Source organism: Rissa tridactyla, chromosome 17, assembly GCF_028500815.1.
Source record: "Rissa tridactyla isolate bRisTri1 chromosome 17, bRisTri1.patW.cur.20221130, whole genome shotgun sequence".
NCBI lineage: Eukaryota > Metazoa > Chordata > Aves > Charadriiformes > Laridae > Rissa > Rissa tridactyla.
The window spans coordinates 8,072,622-8,092,440 of NC_071482.1; the positions used below are offsets into that span (position 1 = coordinate 8,072,622).

Consider the following 19,819-nt stretch of genomic DNA (forward strand, 5'->3'; position numbering starts at 1 on the left):
GAGATGCTATGGGGAGATGCTATAGGGAGATGCTATAGGGAGGGATTTAGGGGGTGCTGTAGGGAGATGCTATGGGGAGATGCTATAGGGAGATGCTACGGGGAGATGATGCTATAGGGAGGTGCCATAGGGAGGCATTTGGGGTATGCTATAGGGAGATGCTATAGGGAGATGCTATGGGGAGATGATGCTATAGGGAGGTGCTATAGGGAGATGATGCTATAGGGAGGTGATATAGGGAGGTGCTATAGGGAGATGCTATGGGGAGATGATGCTATAGGGAGGTGCTCTGGGGAGATGATGCTATAGGGAGGTGCTATAGGGAGATGCTATGGGGAGATGATGCTATAGGGAGGTGCTATGGGGAGATGATGCTATAGGGAGGTGATATAGGGAGATGCTATGGGGAGATGATGCTATAGGGAGGTGCTATAGGGAGATGATGCTATAGGGAGGTGATATAGGGAGATGCTATGGGGAGATGATGCTATAGGGAGGTGCTATAGGGAGGTGCTATAGGGAGGGATTTGGGGGGTGCCGTAGGGAGGTGCTATGGGGAGACGCTCTGTGCTGTCACCAGCCCCCGCGGGGGCTCAGAAGGGCTATGGGGACCCCGCAGCGACATCTGGGGGTGTCCCGGGGGTGCTCTGGGGGCGCAGGGAACTCACCGTGCGTGTGTCCCCCCCCCCGGCCCCGGGCGCCCTACTCCCGCCCGCCGCGGGACGCGAACCCGCGGTCCCGGGGTGCTGCGGGGGCGGGGCTGGAGCGAGGCCGGGGCGGGGCTTGGGGCGGGGCCGAGGCGGGGGGCGGGGCTCTGGGCGGAAGTGGCGCCGGGATTCAAAGCGTCGGTCGATGCGGAAGTGGCGGTTGGTGGCGGCGGGGGGAGGCCGGGGGTGAGGGGGAGGTTTTGGGGTCGTCAGCGGTTGGGGGTGCCCGGGCTGTGAGGGGGGGGGGGGGGAGGGGGGGGGGGGGGAGGGGGGTGCAGGGGTTGGGGGTGTGTGTAAGGAATGGGGGGGGCGGGTTGAGAGGAGGGGGGGGGTGCAGGGGTTGGGGGGGGTCAGGGAGTGAGGGGAGGGGAGTGGGGGGTGTAGGGGTTTGGGGGGGGCTCAGGGGGTGTAAGGCATGGGGGGGGCCGGGTTGAGGGGGGGGGTGCAGGGGTTGGGGGGGGTCAGGGGGTGAGGGGAGGGGGGGTGCAGGGGTTTGGGGGGGGCTCAGGGGGTGTAAGGAATGGGGGGGCGGGTTGAGAGGAGGGGGGGGGTGCAGGGGTTGGGGGGGGTCAGGGAGTGAGGGGAGGCGGGAGCGCAAGATTTTGGGGGGGGGGTCGGGTGTAAGTGATGGGGGGGGCCGGGTTGAGAGGAGGGGGGGTGCAGGGGTTGGGGGGGGTCAGGGTGGGAGGGGAGGGGGGGTGCAGGGGTTGGGGGGGGTCAGGGGGCGAAGGGGGGGGTGCAGGGTTTTGGGGGGGGCTCGGGCGTTGTAAGGCATGGGGGGGGCCGGGTTGAGAGGAGGGGGGGATGCAGGGTTTGGGGGGGGTCAGGGGGTGAGGGGAGGGGAGGGGGGGGTGCAGGGGTTGGGGGGGGTCAGGGGGTGAGGGGAGTGGGGGGTGTAGGGGTTTGGGGGGGGCAGGGGGGGAGGGGAGGGAGAGTGCAGGGGTTGGGGGGCTCAGGGATGGGGGGGGGGTGTAAGGGGTAGGGAGGGGCCGGGTTGAGAGGAGGAGGGTGCAGGAGTTTGGGGGGGTCAGGGGGGGAGGGGGAGGGGAGGGGGGTGCAGGGGTTGGGGGGCTCAGGGATGGGGGGGGCCGGGTTGAGAGGAGGGGGGTGTGGGAGTTGGGGGGGTGCAGGGGTTGGGGGTGCCCGGGGGTGAGGGGGGGGGGGGTACAGGGGTTGGGTGGGGGGGCTCTGCGGGCGCGTGTTGGGGTGCCCGGGGGGGGGACGGGACGGGACCCCCCCCCACGCTCACCTCCTCTGCCCCTTCCCCAGGGCCGAAGCCGCTGTGCCGGGATGTTGCCCCCCTGGACGGAACGTCGGCGGGGGGCCGGGGAGCAGGCGGGGGGGCGTCGGGAGAGACCCCCCCGGCAGCGCTGGCGGGTGCTGGCCGAGAGGAACCCCAGCGTGGCCCCCGTGGGCGCCTGGGTGGAGAGCGGCCCCGGGGGGGCCCAGCAGAGCCTGGCCTTTGTGAGTGCTGCTGGCCTTTTCGGGGGCCAAAAATTAGCTTCCCCCCCCCCCCTCCTTTGGGAGGTGGGAGGGGAGCCACTCCCGGAGAAGAATTAATTGATTTTCATCATTTTCTGGCAGGGTTAAAAGCCACCGTGGCGTCCGTGTCTCCCGGCGTCCCGCTTACGCGAGCCCGCAGTTGATTCCCCGCGTATAAACTCTGGGTTTTTTTAGGAGAAACGCGTCGGTTTTAAACACACGAACGGGGTGGGGGGGGAGCGGGGGGGGGGGGAAGGCGGCCGATGCTCTGCTCGGCTCCCCTTGATTGCTTAATTACTCGCACTCCGCGCTTTTAAATTTGAGCCGGACCGCCGGATTTTTCAACGTTTCGCTAGAAGCAGCTAAAACTTGGCAGGTTCGTGCCGCGACGCGAGGGGTTTGTTTTTTTTTCTTTTTTTTTCCCCCCCTCGCTATTCCCGGCTGCTCCTCGCTTTAGTTGTAATTCCGCGTCGTAGTTTTGCGTTCCAGGTGCCCGTGCCGCGGCCGGCTCAGCAACCCCCGCCCCGTACCCGCTGCCGCTCTTCCCCTTCATCCCGAAAAGGCTGTCGTTGAGCCGAGGTTTTATTCCGCGTTGCTTATGTTTTTTTTTTTTGTTTGTTTTAAAAATTAAATAAGTGGAATGTTTTTAAGGGTCTGGAGCCAATCTCCGCCGTACCCCGTTAGAAACACTTAAAATCTTTATTGCTGCTTATCTCGGGGATTTCTGCTTTGAGGGTTATTATACGAGGACTAAAAGTGCATTAAATATAAGATGATGAGTTCAGTCCCCTGTAATTAATGCCTAAACGTTACAGAAGCTCCTGCCCTTCCGCGGTGATTTATTTCCGTCTTGTCATTTAAATCCGGAAAGGTCGAGATAACGTATGGAAATGAACCGTCTCCATATTCCCCGTAACTTCCATCCCAGCGCCAGGAAACTTTGGGGGGGAGCCCGACTCTTCCCCGCCGCTCCGGGGAGAGGGGGGGGAAGCTCCCGGGCCTCCCCGCCGGCCGTGGGAGCTTTCGGGGGCAGGTGAAGGTGCGCGGGGGTTATCGGAGTTTATTTAATATACCTCTATCCGCCAGCGGATCCTGTTAAAAATAGACGTATTCATCCCTCCCGTGTCGGAATTGCTCACGGAGTGGAGCGGGCCGGCCGCGGTGTAGCTCTGGCTGGGTTTCGGTGCGGATTTCTCCCCGTTTTCGTGCTCCGGTTGAGCGTGCTGGCCTTGCTTTGCCTGCTGTTAAAGTTCCCGGCAGCCAGCGGGATGTCGGGAATGTCCGACCCGGCGTCGGCGGTTAAGCTGGTTTTTCGCTCGCCCCTTTTCCTCCATCCCTTATTTTTTTTTTTTTTTAAGGTCGTCGCCTTAAATCTTTGACTTCAGATGGTAAACCGCTTCCCCGACGCGCCTCTTCCAGCCTTGCTCTTGCGCGGCGTTAACGGGATCAGAGGTTGGCCTGTTCCTTTCCCATCCGGGCTTGGAATATTTGAGCATCCTTTCGTTGGGAGCAGGAGCTGGGAGTTGCCGTATGAGGCTGCCTTTTTTTTTTTTCTTTTTTTTCCTTCTTTTCTTTCGGTGTGTCGCAGAGGTGCGTGCGCTCCGTATCCGGCCAGCTACGTTCCATCCAAGCTCATAATAATTAATTAGAGCTTTTCCCGGCTCTTTACTGCACGGATTTTGAAATAAAACATCGTCAAGTTCGCTCCGGGTGCTGCTTTGCCCGGCTCGCGGACTCCGGGCGTGGGAAGGGCAGGTGGAATCCGTGCCGCCGTAACGCCGCGATGTGGCAAAACTGGCTGTAAAACGCGCTTTCCCCTCTCGCAGGCGGCAGCGTCGCGGGTGGAGGAGGAGCTGAAGGAGCGGGAGCGGGAGAAGGCCGCCAGCCTGCGGCGCTTCCAGGGAGAGGTGAAGCAGCGGGTGAACCGGCAGGTCAGGACGCGGAGAAAGCAGCAGTTGCAGGAATCCTGCGAAGCAGTAAGCCGGATCTCCGGAACAGCGTAAATCAGGGTGGGGGGAAAAAAAGAAAAAAAGCCGCCGCCCCACTAGGACCTCGAGTCAAGGGGTTAATAAGAAAAAAAACGAGGAAACTCTTGGTCACAGCAGACCCCATGGTGTCCCCTCCAGCGAGGTCAGTGCGTGGCTCGCTCCGGCGCTGGGCCGGAGCTATGAACTGGGTGTCTCCCGGTTTTAATCGCGGCACCTCCTTTCCGCTGCCCGTTTTTCCAGGGCGAATGGTTTGCGAGCAATGCTTCGGCGCTCTCTCCCCGTTCCCGCTTCCCCCGTGGGTTTGTTTCAGGTTATCCCGTTAACGTATTTAATCCTTTCTGCTTTTAAACAACTGCCAGGGAGACTCGCCGGAAACTCACTGCGGAGCAAGAAGGGAACGCGCTGAAACGGCAACGGTTTTGGCCGCCCCTGGGGTGTTTGGGCTCATTCCAGGGCCGGGGAGGCACGCTGGAGTGGGGATGTCCTCGCCTAACTCTGCTAGCACCGCTCCGGCCGGAGAGCCCGATGGCTCTTTGTGCCCCTCTCGGCGCGGAGAGCAGAAAACGTCCCTCCCCGAAAACGCCACCAAATTGAGCCGGCGGCTCCCGCATGCAGCACGGGTGACGTCCTGCCGGCTGACGGTTTTTAACTCCGGGGGTCTGTCTCCCGGCAGGCGGAGAGGGAGAGCTGCCTCGCCGCTCGGTATTCGGCCTCGGCGCTGCGTTCGAACCCCAGGAAGAACACGTGCCTGTTCCGCAGCCGCCCCGCGCCCGCCATCTGCGGTCCCGCCGCCCCGGCGCAGCGGCTTGGGGGCCACGGCGAGCCCTTCCAGCAGCGAGCCGCCCAGGTCAGTCCTTCCCCTCCTGCGTTTTTTCCTCCCTGCTTCGTCAGGCTGGTGGCTCACGGTTTGAAATGGAGGACGGGCGATATTTCTCTTTCCGCCCTCTTGACGACGCATCTCTAATTATTGCTATTTTTTTTTTTTTTTTTTTTTTTTAATTTTTTAAATACTGAACGAAACGCGGGCTCGCGTTTCCGCTCTGGTTTGCTGCGTGTTGTCCTCCCTTATGGAGGAGGGCGTCCTCCGTAGCCCCCCAACCTGACCGTAACTCTCCTCTGGGAGGATGCTGCGGTTCAACTTGGCCCCCCCCGGCCTCTAGATCCAGCGGATTTTCCCCCCCCCCAGTGCCGCAGGGCTGGCGTGTCCTGTTGGAGAGGCGGCACTAGGTGGTGCCACCTCATTGCAGCTTGTCTCCTGCAGCCCGGGATGGCGAAATCTTGGAAAAACTGCCTTAAAGGGGCTGGTTTGAGCTGTTTGTTGGGTTTTTTGCGGGTTTTTTTTTTGTTTTTTTTAAATAGCGATGCTTACGTAGCACGCGGCGCTTTGGAAAAGCGTGTTGGCCTGGGAGCTGGAGTTGGCTCCGGTGGAAGCGCCGGCTTCCCGTGCGGCGGAGGATCTTCTGTGGGGGGACGCGGGGCAGGACGGTCGGGGGATGCGGGACTTGTGACGCCTCAGCGGGGAGGTTTGGGAGCGGGTGAGCTGTCACCGAGCCCGCCGCCCTACCTGGGTCAGGACGTCGGGGCACCGCGGGTGACCCCGTGCCCCTTTGCCGAGCTAATTGTGCGTCGAGTCGCGCTCCCTTGATTAAAGCCCCTTGGTTTGGAGCGGGGTACGTTAAGAGACCTTTTGCGCGCGGCTGAACTTCTTGGCGTAGCCCTCACAAGCGAGCAGCCGCTGACCCTTTCTTTTTCTCTTGACCTTCCGTCGTTAACGGCAGCTTAGCAAAACCGTGAAGCAAGTGCGGCGCAGGCTGGCGTCCCGCAGAACCGTGCCCCCAGGAGCGGGTCCCCCCGAGCTCCCCGGCGGCGGCTGGAGGCGAGAGGTGAGCGAGGGCTGCCGGCGGGCGGGGTGGGAGGAATCGCCTCGCGCGCCGTTGAAGGTCTGGCTCCGATGGGCAAATCCCAAGCGTAGCTCAGGGAGTTCCTCCAGCAGAAGCGAAGGGAATTGGGCTTTCGTGACCCCCGCCTGGTGATTAGCCCCCAGAATTCCGCGTCCTGCGGGCTCTGTTCTTGCTGCCTTTCAGAGGAGGGAGGAGGATAAAGTGGGTGAAAACCTCTCTGTTTGCAGGGGCTGATGGGAGGTGAACTAGGAAACGGGAATTCAAAATAGATATTTATTTTTATGTTTTTTTTTTTGTAAAGGCTGGGATTGTGATCCGGGTGTCTGGGTGGAATGTGATGGTCAGCCCTCCCCGTAGGCGCCTTTTATTTTCTTCAGCGAACCTCAGCAGCTGTTCCCCTTGCATCAGCGCCTTGGTTTGTGCGGGTGGCAGAGATCTGGGAGGGTTTTCCTCGCCCGGGGCCGACTTCTGGTAGAGAATGGCTGGCACTCGGCTGCTTTCCTCGAAGCAGCGCGCGTAAGGAGGTCGGGCCCCAGCGCCTCACCTTTTCGTTCCGTTGCATTTCATCCTGCTTTTGTCACTCCCCGTTGCGAAGAGCCGCTTTGTGTCGCGCCTATTGTCCCGCTTGCCGGTGCCGAGACCTTTCTTGAACGGACGTACTTTGCCTGGCTGTCCTGGAGAACACCAGCAGCCGCCCAACCTCATCTCTTTGTCTTGCTGCCTCCTCCAGAGCCCGTTGCCTGCCCATCTTGCAATTCTTCATTCCCAGCTCTTTCCGGGGTCCGTCAAGGCTGAAGGAGACCTTGGCTGGCTGTTACCTAGAAAATATCTTTTACGTAAGATATTTTCTGCTGCTCCATCTCTTCCTCCTCCGCGTGCTGTTCAAGGAAGTCAGCTTCGCGAACAAGAGTTGTAGAAAGAGTATAATTACGGGTTCGGAAACCTCGTTATCTATTTGGGACACTAGACGTACCTTCATTATAAGTCCTCGATGCGTTCAGGCTGCTCAGCAAGACGGGAGTGATTCATTACTTGGCTATTAGCGGCGCTAAAGCCTCGCGCGAATAATACGGTGGCTCTACGGAGGGTTCCAGAAGATGGCCAGCGGGATGCGTGGGAGGCCTGTGGCCCCGTGGCGAGTCATCCGGAGCAGTGGGAAAGAAGGCTGGGAGGGATCGGGGAGGGGTGGGGGGGAGGTTGGATCGGGGCCGTCCTCCCACCACGGCCTTGCTGCAGCTACGCTTAATCTGTGCGTTCTTCCAACCTCTGCCCGGGAGGACTTAACGGCTTCCCTAGTCCATTTATTCCGGGAGGAATATAGGGATTTATTGCACGACTCTTGTTTTATTACTCCAAGACACCGGGGTGGGCGGGTGGGGGGAAAAAAAGCTCTACTATTAAGCTGAACCTTTGCCGCGGTCACACTAGGCAGGACAGCAGCTTTTTCCCGTCTCTTCGGATGCAAAAGATTTTAATTACCCCTGGTAATCGCTGCCTGTCCTGGTTTGAGCGCCACAGGCCTAATTTCTCTTCTAAGGTTTGGGAAAAACCACACTTTTAGAAGACTCGAACATCCGAATTGGTGAAAATAGTTGCTTTATAGCTGGCTGGGCTGGGGGAGATTCGAGGTGCGGGTGTTTTCGAGCTCGCCGGGTGCGAGGACGAGGAGGAGCAAGAGCCGGGCGCTTGCCCCAAGCTGCCAACAGGGTTATTTCACACCCCGAACGGCGCATGGGATAGAAAATCAGAAAGTTTGCCGCGTGGTTCGCTCTCTCCCTCGCTGGTGGCCATCCTGAGAACTCCTCGCCCCGGTGCCGGAGCCCTGAGCCCTCCTCCTCTTCCTCCCGCCGCCGCAGCGCTCGCAGCGTCCCCCATCTGCCGTCCCCCGCGGGGAGCGCACGGCTTACAACTGATGGAACGGGCTGAGGATAATCCTCGTGCGTTTTTATATGAGTATCGGGATCAATATCGGTTCTTTGGTATTATCGTTGGTTATTTAGTCTTATTCTATTAAATCTATTTATACATCAGCCCTCGGGTTTCCTTGTTTTCCCCGATTCCCCTTCCCGGGCGGGGAGGCGTCACTGGGTGGTAGAATAATTGGTCTGAACAACAATAAATCGTTGCGGGTTTCGCGCAGCGCCCGCCGTGCCCTTTGCGTTTGTCCTCGCCGTGTTTCCTCGCGCTGCCCGTTCCAGCCGACTGCTTTGGTTTGCGCCCGAGCCTGGTTTTTAGCCCGTTCTGCCAGACTTCCGCGGCGTCGAGGGGCTCGGTGGGGCCGGCGAATGTCATCGAGGTGCTGCTTGCTTCCGTCGGGGCCGGGCTGATAGTGAAATTACTCTTTGTTTTCGTGCCGTGAACTCCCGAGGCTGAATTTGGGCGGTGTTTTTAATCGGTATTGCCCCTCCCGTGTAATAGTTTCCATCTCGCCCGTGTTTCTTTACAAAAGCGTCGAACGGGGCGGTGTCGACGGCGAAGCTGAACTCGAGATACCGTCTGCTGTGCTTTGCCCCGGGCCTCTTCCTTCTGTTGCAGCAGGAATTCAAACCAGCTAGACGCGACTTGCTCTTGACAAATTGGTGCTGGTTGCCGCTTATCTTGCTTTCTGGCAGCTTACAGGCAGTTTGCAAAGTGATTTCCTCTTGGGTTTTGTTTTGTTTTGTTTTGGGTGGGTTTTTTTTTGGGGGGGGGTTTTTTCCCCCCTCTCCAAAAGTCAGGCAGTTAAAATCTTGAGGCCAACACCTTCCCTTTAGTATTTCCTTTCCCCCCCTCCTTTATTTCAAGTTCGGGCCGTTTTCTGATAATCCGAACCTCCGCGGATTCCGAGGGGAGGCGCCGTTAGCGGCTTCTCTGCTCCTCCTGGCAGTAACCCAGGGCAGGTCCCGCCTCCTGAAAAACCTCAGCTTCTAGCAGTAATATGATTATTTTTATTTTATTTTATTTTTTTTTTTTCTTTCCCAATAACAACCCGTGATTTTTCTTGCCGCTTCCGTTAGCTCGGAGCGAGCCTTGGGCTGAACGCCGATGCCCAGAAGCGTAAAACACTTGTTCCTGGTGTCCTCTGACGGCCGTCCTCCTTTGAGCAGCGAGTCCTTTAGTCCCTCTTGCGAAAGCCTGGCTCCTTACCTCCATCTCTCCTGTTTTACTCACGGCTTTGGCCTCACCGGGTTGTTTTCTTGTCTTGTCTCCCGCGTGATTCCTTGGGTAATCCCGACCCGCGCTCCGCTTCCTCCGCGCTCGCGTGGATGGCGGGCGCAAGGAGAGCTTGGGATTTAGCCAGGCTCGTCTTGCCCTGCGCTGCTCGTCCTTCCCCTCCGGCCGGGTCGTTTACGTTTGCTCAGTTTAAAGGAACTTCTCAGTTTAAAGCAGCTTCTCCGTCAGTCCTATTTTCTGCATTTTTCTCCTTTTCTTTTAATTTCTTTTTTCCCCTTCTTCCCTTTAAAGCGTGGCATTCCCTGCCGTCAATGGTAAGCCGTGCTCCCAAAATCATTGCTCTTCCTTTCTCCCAGAGATTTCTCTTCAGGTCCAAAACATCCAGGGAGTTTCTTCCCCGCTTTCCCGAGCAGGTACCGAGATGGTAGTCGCGCGGCAATGACCCGTCCGGTGTTTCGGATGAGTTCACCGAGCCTTCGGCCTCTTCTCCTTTAGGGTTCGGTAGGCCGCCGTGGGTCCCCGGCGGGACAGCACCCGCGTTCTTCTCCCCAGTCGATCATTCTCCCAAGTTAGGTGGGTGGTTTTTCCCCCCCGGCCCCGCTCCCAGTTTCATTTCCTTCTACTTTCCCAGCGTCCTCACAAAGCAATAAGCGTTGCCCTCTCTTCCCTTGTCTCCTCACCAAAGCAGCTCTTCTGGGTTGTGCCTCTCGTAACAGGGTCGAGGGGGTAATTTCTACGCCTATCAAATAATTCCGTGTTCAGACGAACTCCGGGCCGTCCTCCCTCCATCCCGCCCCGCAGCAGAGCCATCTCAAGGCATCCCTGACCTGTCGATCCATCCTCTCCCTCTGCCAGCAGCCCTCGCTCTTCCCTTCCCGGCGCGCTGGAGGGATGGCAAGGCAGGGAGGGAAGGGGGGGGGGGGAAGAAAAAAAAAAAAAGAAAAAAAAAAAAATCCTGGCTCCGAGCTCGCTTCTGGCATTCTGATTTTTTGAGTTTGTAGGAAACAATCTGCCGCCTCTCAAAATATTGTTAATTGCCGCGGGGGAGCCTGCCCGCTTACCATCTGAGGGAGCACGCTATGTACTCGAGCGTCGCTCCGGCGATCCCGCCGCCCCCCCCCACCCCCTCCCAGACTCCTTGCGGTTGCAAAACAGCGCCTGGAGAGGTCTTCTCCTCGTCTTTCCCTCGCCCCCCCCCCCGTCTGTCCCTCTGTTTCTGCTCTGGGTGAGAACGTTGTCACCAGTTACCCTGCTAAATGCGGATTTTTCGGGCTCTCGCGCCCTGCCGGTGACGCTCAAACGCGTTATAGAATCACGGAATGGTTCGGGATGGAAGGGACCTTGAAGACCATCCAGTGTCCCCCCCCCTGCCCCGGGCAGGGACACCTCCCACCAGCCCAGGTTGCTCCAAGCCCCGTCCAACCTGGCCTTGAACCCTTCCAGGGATGGGGCAACCTGGGCCAGGGGCTCACCGCCCTCACAGCAAACGATTTCTTCCTGGTATCTCATCCCAATCTCCCCTCTTTCGGTTTGAAGCCATTCCCCCCCTGGCCCTGTCACGCCGCGCTCCGGCAAAAAGCCCCCCTCCCGCTTTCTCATAGGCCCCCTTCGGCTACTGGCCGTTGCGTCGCTGCTCGCCGGATCTCACCTGACGCCACAGAACAAGTGCCCTCGGTTAAAGCTGCCTCTTAACCTGGGCGCGAGGACGTGGAATTTGCCCTCGGCACCAAAACAGCCCCATTTGAATTCCGTATTTACGCCTCTCCCCTCCCTTCTCCTCCAGAAACCAGAGCCTTCCGAGACGGCCGCGGCGCCCGCGGAAGACGAGAGGGAGGAACTGCTTCTAGCGGGACATCATGATCTTCCAGCAGAGCTGCAAGACCCGGGGACAGCCCCGCATCAGGCCCAGCAAGACGACGACTTCTACATCAAAATCGAATTTGCAAAAGTAAGACTCGCGCGGGCTGGGCCAGCTGGTCCCGAGAGGTTCGAATCGTTGGGATTTGGATTTATTTCAGCGGTGGTTGAGGCTGCCGCTGTGGTAGAGCGGTTGCTCCCTCAGGCCTGGTTAACTCTGAAGCCTACTGTCGTCAAAACAGGCCGGAGAGCAACGTCAGAGCGAAAGGGAGATTGGCCGCTTCTGTTTCACCGCTTTCATCTTACAGCTGCGGCTTCAAAAGGGGTTTTATTTGCGCCTGCCGCGTGATGCCAGTTGGCCGGCGCTCAGCGGAAATCGCAAACGGAGCGTGCAATCGCATCATACGCTTAACCGAACTCCCAAACTGCGGCCCGCAGGACCTGCAGCTGCCTCTGGTCCGGCTGCCCAGCTGGCGGGCAGCAGCGGGGCGGAAGAGCTGCGAGCGCTGCGTCGAATCAGCCCCAAAACCTCCGAGAAAAGTTAAAAAAGAAAGCTTTGGAGCGGAGGAAGGAGCCGCCCGTTGCGATTCCTGGGCCTCGGGGCTGGCGAAACGAGGACCGAGCTTGATGTGTTTATCGATTCCTCTTTTGTTTTCGGGCAGGCTTTCTTTAAGCGTGTCTGAGGTGCGGGAACGCGTCCGCGCTGATTACCTGGAGTAATTAGCAAACACTTGATGGCTGTGGCAGCCTCACCTGGTGATTAGTCCAGCCGGGAGCAGAAATACTGGCTTGACAAATACCGAGGAGCGGAGGGAGGAAGGCAGAGGTTCACGCTGAGGTCTGGGGGGAGGTGGCGGCTGTTGAGCTCCCTCGATGCTTTTTTTTTTTTTTTTTGATGTTATTGGTGTTATTGTTATTTTTCTCGCGCTCCCCGAAGCGCGCAGCGCAAGCGTGGGGAGGGGAGGCGTGAATCCACGCTCAAACTAAAGCAGGAGCCTCCTCCGAGGAGAGCTTTCGGCCGAGCGGTTGGCGCTGCCGGCTCCTACGCGGAGGTGGCGCCCCGCGTCCCTTCTGGCGGGTGACAGGAAGGAGAAGCCGACCTGTACCCCGGGGGAAAAGCGCAGCCCCGCTGAGGACTGTAGGGCTGCAGAGGACTCGCCTCCGGCGAGGCGTCGCTTGGCTGAGGGAGAAACTTGACCGTGAAGAGGCTGATGCCGCTCTCGTACGTTCTCTTCCAGCCCTGCGACGGGTCGGTGAAGGACTCGAGCTCGCCCCAGCCTCCTCAGGGACTGGACGCCCATCACCCATCTCCCCTCGGACTCTGGGCTGGCGTCGACCGAGAGGAAACTAAGAAGCAGGTTGGTCTGCTGGAGCCAAGTCCTCGTTGCTTCGGCGCCGGGAGGTATCGAGCGCGGGGGATGCTGCTGCCTCACGGAGCCTCGAGAGCGGCCTTCGCGTTAACGTTTCTCAGCGTTGATGGTGTCTCAGGCTTTGGGCGAAACCACCGGGTTCTTTTTTTTTTTTTGAAGGTCACGTTGTGACGGCAAGCGCCACCATCCCGTGCTCCTCCCGCCGAATCCGGGAGCCGAGTAACGCTGGGGGAGAAACGGGCTCCGTTCGTTTTGCCTGGCGCGACGAAGGCGTCGCTTTCTGTAGTCGCAGGGAGAGAGAGAGGAGCTGCCAAAAACGCTTAAAAAAAAACCAAAAAAACAAAAAAAAAGAACAAAACCCACTTTATCTTTGTTGGGAATATAAAGGTTTCTCCCACCTCAGCACCTCACAGGCATCGGGGTGGCGCCGCGGGCCTGGTGCCGAGTGTCTGATCTACCAGCCTGCCTCCGGGACGGTTTGGCTCGTGCTGATGCAAAGAGCCGATGTTTCTCTTGGATGCCTAAAGGAAGCGACTCTTCTTTTCCTGCTTCCCTCTGACGTGAAGAGGAACGCTTCCCTCTTCTTTTGTCGGCTTGCTCGCAGCCGAAAACTCGGAAGGAGCTGGAGAGAATTGCGGGGTTTTTTTTTTTGGGTTCCTTACGAGCGTTTTCCGACAAGCTGACCCGTCGCGGTTTCTAGACGGCGTGACAGCAGCCGGGGCTCGTCAGGCTGCTCCTTCCCCCGGCGGTTCCCTTTGCCCCTTGCTTTTTATCTCCTTGGCTCTGATCTACCCCGAGATAACTGGTTTTGCAGCACTCTCTTCCGCCTGGGTTTTTTCCATCCAGCTTTCTCCGCTCTCAGCCTGGCCGTCTCCTGCTCCTGTATCTCCGGCGGCGCGGGATGCGTTCCGCCGGGCGAGAGGGGCGAGCTCAGCCCGAAACTCGTGGCGTTGAGGAGGAAAAATCCACATCTTAAACCTTCTGGCGTTGTGGAGCTCCCGTTAGCTGTACACCCGCTGGTTGTTGCCACGCGGTTGGGAGGACTTTTGGTGGGAGCTTTAGCCGGGAGGTTTCCTGGCCTTTGCTGCGTCCCCGAAGCCTGGGCACGAAACCTCGTCGTGCTCGGTACCGCACGGGGTTGTTCCCTGCGGGGTTCTCGGGTTTGTCTCGGCAACGAGTTCACAGACTCAACGGACTGGCCGGGGTGGGAAGGGACCTCTGGAGATCATCTCCTCCAACACCCGGAGCAGGTGGCACAGGAACGCGTCCAGGCGGGGGTTGGAATGTCTCCAGAGATGGAGACTCCACCACCTCTCTGGGTAGCCTCTGCCAGGGCTCTGCCACCCTCAGGGTGAAGAAGTTCCTCCTCACGTTGAGATGGAACTTCCCATGTTCCAGTTCGTGCCCGTTGCCCCTTGTCCCGTCCCCGGGCACCGCTGAGAAGAGTCTGGCCCCATCCCCTTGCCCCCCTCCCTCCCTTTAGCTCTTGCTGAGCATTGCTGAGATCCCCCCTCAGCCTGCTCTTCTCCAGCTGACCAGCCCCAGGGCTCTCAGCCTTTCCTCAGCACAGAGGTGCTCCAGCCCCTCAGCATCTCCGTCGCCTCTGCTGGACTCTCTCCAGCAGTTCCCTGTCCTTCTGGAACCGGGGAGCCCAGAACTGGACCCAGCGCTCCAGGTGCGGCCTCCCCAGGGCACAGCAGAGCCGAGGGGGAGGATGACCTCCCTCCATCTCCGGACACGCGCTCTTCCCAATGCGCAGAGTTTGCCACCTCCGTGGTTCTGCGCGGAGCGGGCCCGGCTCGGTGTTGTACATTCACTATTTTTTTTTTGGAGGTATCGGCTTCCAGCGATCCGCGTTGTCCCCCGGGTGGATCGAAATTCTCGGGCGTACAGCGGGTGGAAGCGGGAAGCGGCTCTTTTACTCCCAGGAAAGCGAGAGTTTGGGAATTTTTTGGCTGATGGAGCTTCCGTCCGTGGGAGTTTCAGCGAGGGATGCTGGTACCCGGAGGTGTCTCGGGCCTCCTCTCCCAGCTGTCTCTCCGGCTTCTCGGTGCTGGGGCAGGCGCCCAAGGAGATGTTTGAGGATCTCGGGGGGGGAAAGAGGGAGGTTTCTCTCCGGAAATCAGCCCAACGCCGCTATCGCCCGATCCCGGATCCCTTCTCCAAAGGTGCCTCCTCTTTCCCGCAGCGTCAGACCCAGTACCTGAGGTACAGGCGCCTCTTCATGAATATCGAGCGAGAGCAAGTGAAGGAACAGCAAAGGCGCAGGGAGAGGCAGAAGAGAATCGCCGGGTGAGTACGCGGCGGGGGGGGGGGGAGACGGTGTCACCCCCTGCGGGGCGCGGGCAGGGAGGGGAGGAAGGAGGTGACACCCGAAGCCGGGAAGGTCTCGGGACCCAGGTGCCGGCGATCGGGCGGCTCTTCCGCCGCCCCGGTGCAGCGGCGTTGAGAAGATGGCCCAGCTCGACGTGAAGCCGACGCGCCTGACGGGTGGCGTTGCGCCTCCGTGGCCCCGAGCCGCCCCCCCACCCCCCCGCGATGGATTAAAAAAGCCGCTTGATCAACTTTTGAAGTACTTCGAAAGAAGGGCCGTGATGCGAGCGCCGGGCGTGAAGCCCGACTTCTCCCCGGGGTTTGTTTTAGCGCCCAATCCGTTAAGCCCGGGGGTGGGATTCGCTTGGCCGAGCTCTCCGGGAGAGAGCTCCGGGGGCCCTGCCGGGGCGCTCCGCGCTCCTCTGCTTTCTGGGTAGGAGTCGGGAGGCGAAACGTCGGGCCGGGAGAGTCGCGGCTCCCCAAACCCTGACGCTGGGGCACCGATCCCGAGACCTTGGGTCTACGTTTAGAAACTCCGGGGGGGTGAGGTCGCGTCGTCGTTATTAAGCTGATGTTATCTCCGTGGGGGTTTGTTGTTTTTTTTTTTGTTTTTTTTTTAAAATCATCAGACCCTTCACCTTCGCAGCTATAAACGTCACGTCAATGTCAGAAGAAGATTTCCTAATATTTGCGCCAGAGTTGAAAACTCCGCGTAAAAGTGTCAGCGCTCGTTTTGGTGCTTCGGTCGTCTTCCGTTGAGGGCTTTGTTGAGGAGGAGCTCTGCGAATTCCCACCAAAAATAGGAAAGGGGCTCTAGATTTATTTTATTTATTATTATTTTTTTTTTGTGTCTCTGCCTTGCTCTTAAATAAAATGATGGAGCTCCGACCTCCCGGGTCTCCACCCGGCTCCGCAGCGGGCAAGGCCCTGTGGGAGCCGGGGGACAGGTACCCCAGGGCAGGATTTTTCCCATTTTTTTGTTTTTTTTTTTCTCCCCCGTCTCAAGAAAGGCTCCTCCAACCGCGTTCCTGACGTTTAAATTGGCGCTCGGGAACTTCGGAGACCTTTCCCTGCCCTGCAAGTGCTGGCGAGACACCGGGGACTCGCTAGTTAGTGGAATAGCTTTTTATTATAGCGGGTTTGGTTTTTTTTTTTTTTCCGCCCCCCCCCCCTCCGGCTTGCTGGAGCTGCAAGCTGCGCCGAGCTTATGCGGAAAAGAGCTGGTTTTGTAATTACTTCAGTGTAAAGCCTTAAGTTGGCCTTGGCCTTGGTTCCTACGGCTGAAGATTTACGGCGGGGCAGTTAAGGCTCTATTACCACTTCATTTAAAAAACAGTTTTGGAGTTTATAACCCGACTGGAGAAGTTTGGCTTCGGCACTTCCCTGCCGGACGTCAAGATTTTGACCCCTGCCGAAGGGCGGAACGTCCGAAAATGTCTCCTTCGATTACGTTTGCTTCCCCCCGGCTTCTGCCCAGGCGGGATTTTTGGTTTGGTTCGGTTCGGTTCGGTTTTTTTTTTTTTTTTTTTTTTTTCCTTCTTTTTGACTGCCTTTCGGCAGCCCGGAACGTGCGTTCTCGCACTCGGGGCTCCTCGGCGGGACCGAAATGGCAGACGCTTCGGGTGTAAAGCCTTTGCGCCGCGGAACCGCCGCTCGTCGAGGGAACGGGCTTCGCGTTTGGTGCGATTTACGCAGCCCGACTCGCACGGCAAGGGCTGGAGGGCCGCGTAGGTGCGAGGGAGATTGGAGGAAATAAGAGGGAGATTCGGTTAAAAATGCCTCTTTTGGAGGAGGCGTGGGATCCTTGGGGCTTCTCCGCTCTTCCCAGCACCTTTCCATGGCCCTGTTGCGCTCCCTGGCCTGGAAGTCGCAGGGATAGCTTTAGGGTCGGGGCCGAGCTGCCCCGTGATCCGACAAAATTGGGGGGAAGCGGAGCTGCCGGCCCTTTCTGGCGGGGTATCCAAGAGCCCAGGCACCGCGCTTGGCTTGGGGAGGCCAAAAGAGCAGCTCTTTCGGGGAAGCGGGGGCCGGCGGGGAACAGAGGGAGGGATGAGGGAGCTCCTTCCCTAAGCCGGCGCGCGCCTGCAGGATTAAAAGCAAGACGGAGAAGCAGCGCCGGGCGGAAGAGCGGAGGATGCAGGAGGCGGCCGACGGGCAGGAGCCCTCCCTGGGAGAGGGAGCCTGTGAAACCCTGGCCCAGCTTAAACTGGAGGAGAGGAGAGCGGAGAAGGTCAAGGATAAACGGCAGCGGAATAAGGAGTACGCGAGGTATGGCCGGATCCCCTCTCCTCGCCCGGAGCCGGGTGTTGCTGGCAGAGGTGAATGTTTTATCCCTCGCAGGTACGTCGACGCGCTGAGAGCCCAGACGAGGGAGAAGATAAAACTGTATAACATCGATTTGCCCCCGCTGTGCTCCTGCGGGTCCGATTTCTGGGGCTCCCACCCGGATACCTGCGCCAACAACTGCGTCTTCTACCAAAACCCCAAAGGTAGGAGCTCCCGCTTCCGCCGAGGAGGCCCCTGGATCCGCGTCCCTTATTATCCCGGGAGAAATCGAACCTGGCCGCACCTTTCCCGTGTAGATTTGCTCCTACAAATCTCCGGCGAGGGCGAGCTCTGCTGCTCCTTTCTAACTCAGCCTCTTCCCTCTGTCCCTTCGGGGAGCTCGGGGAGGGGGGCGTCGTCGGCAAAGCCCTGGCTCTCCGAGGCGTTTGGGAACGCTGCCGTAATCCAGCCGAGCGTTGGGAAGCGGGGGCGGCGGGGCGGGGGGGAGGAGAACCGTAAGGCAAAGACGCCCGGCACAGAAAAGCTCTTTGCCCGAAACGCTGAATATTCTGTTGGGAGGAGGCAGGAAGGTGGTGGAAATCGTCTTAGGTGACGGCACGCTCTGATCTCCAGTACAGCTCGGAAAAGTACGCGGCCGAGCAACTGGGAGTCATCTTTTTTTTTTGGGGGGGGGGGGGGGGGGTTGGGTGGAAGAAAATAGAGAAATTGGGGTTCTATAAAAATCTTTGGCTTTCCTGCGTTGGCTCGCGTACCGCTTCGTACCCAGGAGCGTGCGGAAAACTCCAGGCACGTCCGTTTGTCTTAAAAACCCCGTTCTTCTCTCTCTGCTTTACGGCAAAAGGCTGAAGCCGAGCCCGGTTTTGGGGCCGTAATTGAAACTCTCGTCCCTTAACGCTGCTTCTGTGTCCCTGTCCCCCCCACCCCCCCCAGCCTACAGCCGGGCGCTGCTCTCCCTCCTCTCCTCCTGCGTCCCGACGGATGGGAGCCCCGCCGCCCTGCCGCCGCTCCGCGACCTGGCCTCTCTCTTGGCTCGCACGGGGCAGCGTCTGTGACGAGGACGGCCGCCCGGCCCCCGCCTCGCGTCTTGGCGCCCGCTGTAAGTAGGGAGCGGGGCCGTGCCCCCTTCCACCCACCACGGCACCTTCGCGCTCCTCCCCGGGGGGGCTCAGCCTCGCGCCTCTCCGCGCCCGTGGGTGCGGAGAAGCCCCTCGCTGGCGGGGCCGGCTTTCTAGGCAGACGCTTGAATTTTTTGGCGTTCGGCCGCACAATAAATTGTTTCCCGAGGTTGGTTGGCTCAGTGGGAGTGGGGGCGAGATCTTTTGGGGTTAAAAAACCCCCTCCCCCTTTCAAAACCCTTCCTTCCCCCCTCCCTTCGCTCCGTTTCCCTCTGGCTCCTGCCAGCCCCTGCCCCTCGCCTCACGCTCCGGGTATTTATCGCTCCTTCACTTTCTTCCGGGTGAGGACATCTCCTCTAATGCCATCCGCCCCCCTCCCTACCCGCCTTCCCTCTATTTTGCTCCGGAAAGGAGCTTTTTTTCCTAGAAGAAAAAAAAAAAAAGTCTATATTATTCATCTCCAGGTGAGCGGGATTCTTCCCTTCTCCTTGGTTTTCCCAAGCTGCGCCCCCCAGCCCAGGGATGCTGCTTGTTCCCTTCTCAACTTTGAAATCCCCGAATCGCTCTCTTTTCCCAAAAAACGACGGCGGCGGGCTAACGGTGGGGAGGTTGCACTGTAACACCCCCCCCCCCCCCCATTAATATTTACTCCTCGCCGGGCCGCCCTCTCCAATATTAACCGGGGCAGGAAGGACGGGCGCCCGAGCGTGCCGCCTCGTTTCTTTACCCCGTCACCATCCCGCGACCCCGGGCAGAGGTAGAGGGGAGGAGTTGGACCGGGGCCGGGGATGCTCCTCCGTTTCCTCGCTCCCCCTTGGAGAATCATTCACCGCTTTCTTCGCGGCGGCCGGCGCTATTTATTAACCGCCGTTTGCGTCAGGGGGAGACGCTGCCGACCTGAGAAGGGGTGTTGAGGCGGAGTCGGATGCGGCCCCGGGGAGGTTTTTCGCGTGTGCCGGGAGCCAGGGAAGCTCCAACTGTGTTTTTTGAGGGATTTCAGGGCAGCCGAGGACAAGCGGTTCCTTGGCAGCTCCCCAAACGCTTGCTCACGGCCGGGGGACACCCAGCTTTCACCACTGCGGAGCGGCCCCCCCGTCCCCCCGAGGGTCGGGGTCTGGTTTGGGCGCTTAATTCAAAGGAATGATGTTTAATAAAGCCATCGCTGCTGCTCCCCCGGCCTCCTGATCTGGCCCGGCCTGTGGCGTAAATGGCATCCTTTTGGGGGGGGGGACGGCAAATAAACCCGAATAAACCCCAATAAACCCCAATAAACTCAATAAACCCGACAGCCTGGCTGGGGGGGGGGGGTGTGGGGGGGTGGCTGGGCCAAAATCGGGGCGCCGATGGGAAAAGGGAGCGGGGAAAAGTTTAACCCGGCCTTTTCTGCCGGCGAAAGCGGCGTCTGGGGAAAATCCTGGAGCTCCGCGGGGGGGGGGGGGAGCGAGTGGGGGTGACCCCCCCCCCCCCCGCCCCCATCCCCGCTGCCCGCCTTTGCTTTTCCCCCTTTCCAGCGGGATTTTAAGGCGGTTTATTGTTTGCAGCGGAGCGGGGGCCGCTGCCGTCTCGCCCCCCCCGCCACCCCCGGGACAGGGACCGGGGCCGGGGCCGGGCCGGGGCGGGCCCGGGGCCGGGCGGGGGCGGGGAGCG

At 59.6% G+C, this 19,819-nt stretch overlaps 1 protein-coding gene across 1 annotated transcript; it reads left to right on the top strand.

Annotated features, from left to right (window-relative positions):
• The first annotated feature begins 815 nt into the window (after positions 1–815).
• CCDC15 (coiled-coil domain containing 15) lies at positions 816–19,404 on the top strand. The gene is made up of 11 exons (XM_054223072.1): positions 816–866; positions 1,977–2,171; positions 4,016–4,165; positions 4,851–5,024; positions 5,956–6,060; positions 11,015–11,179; positions 12,327–12,446; positions 14,647–14,750; positions 16,860–17,039; positions 17,112–17,260; positions 17,988–19,404. The coding sequence occupies exons 2-11, from the start codon at positions 1,998–2,000 to the stop codon at positions 18,107–18,109; spliced, it is 1,443 nt and encodes a 480-aa protein (XP_054079047.1). The 5' UTR covers positions 816–866; positions 1,977–1,997; the 3' UTR covers positions 18,110–19,404.
• The last annotated feature ends 415 nt before the right edge of the window (positions 19,405–19,819 follow it).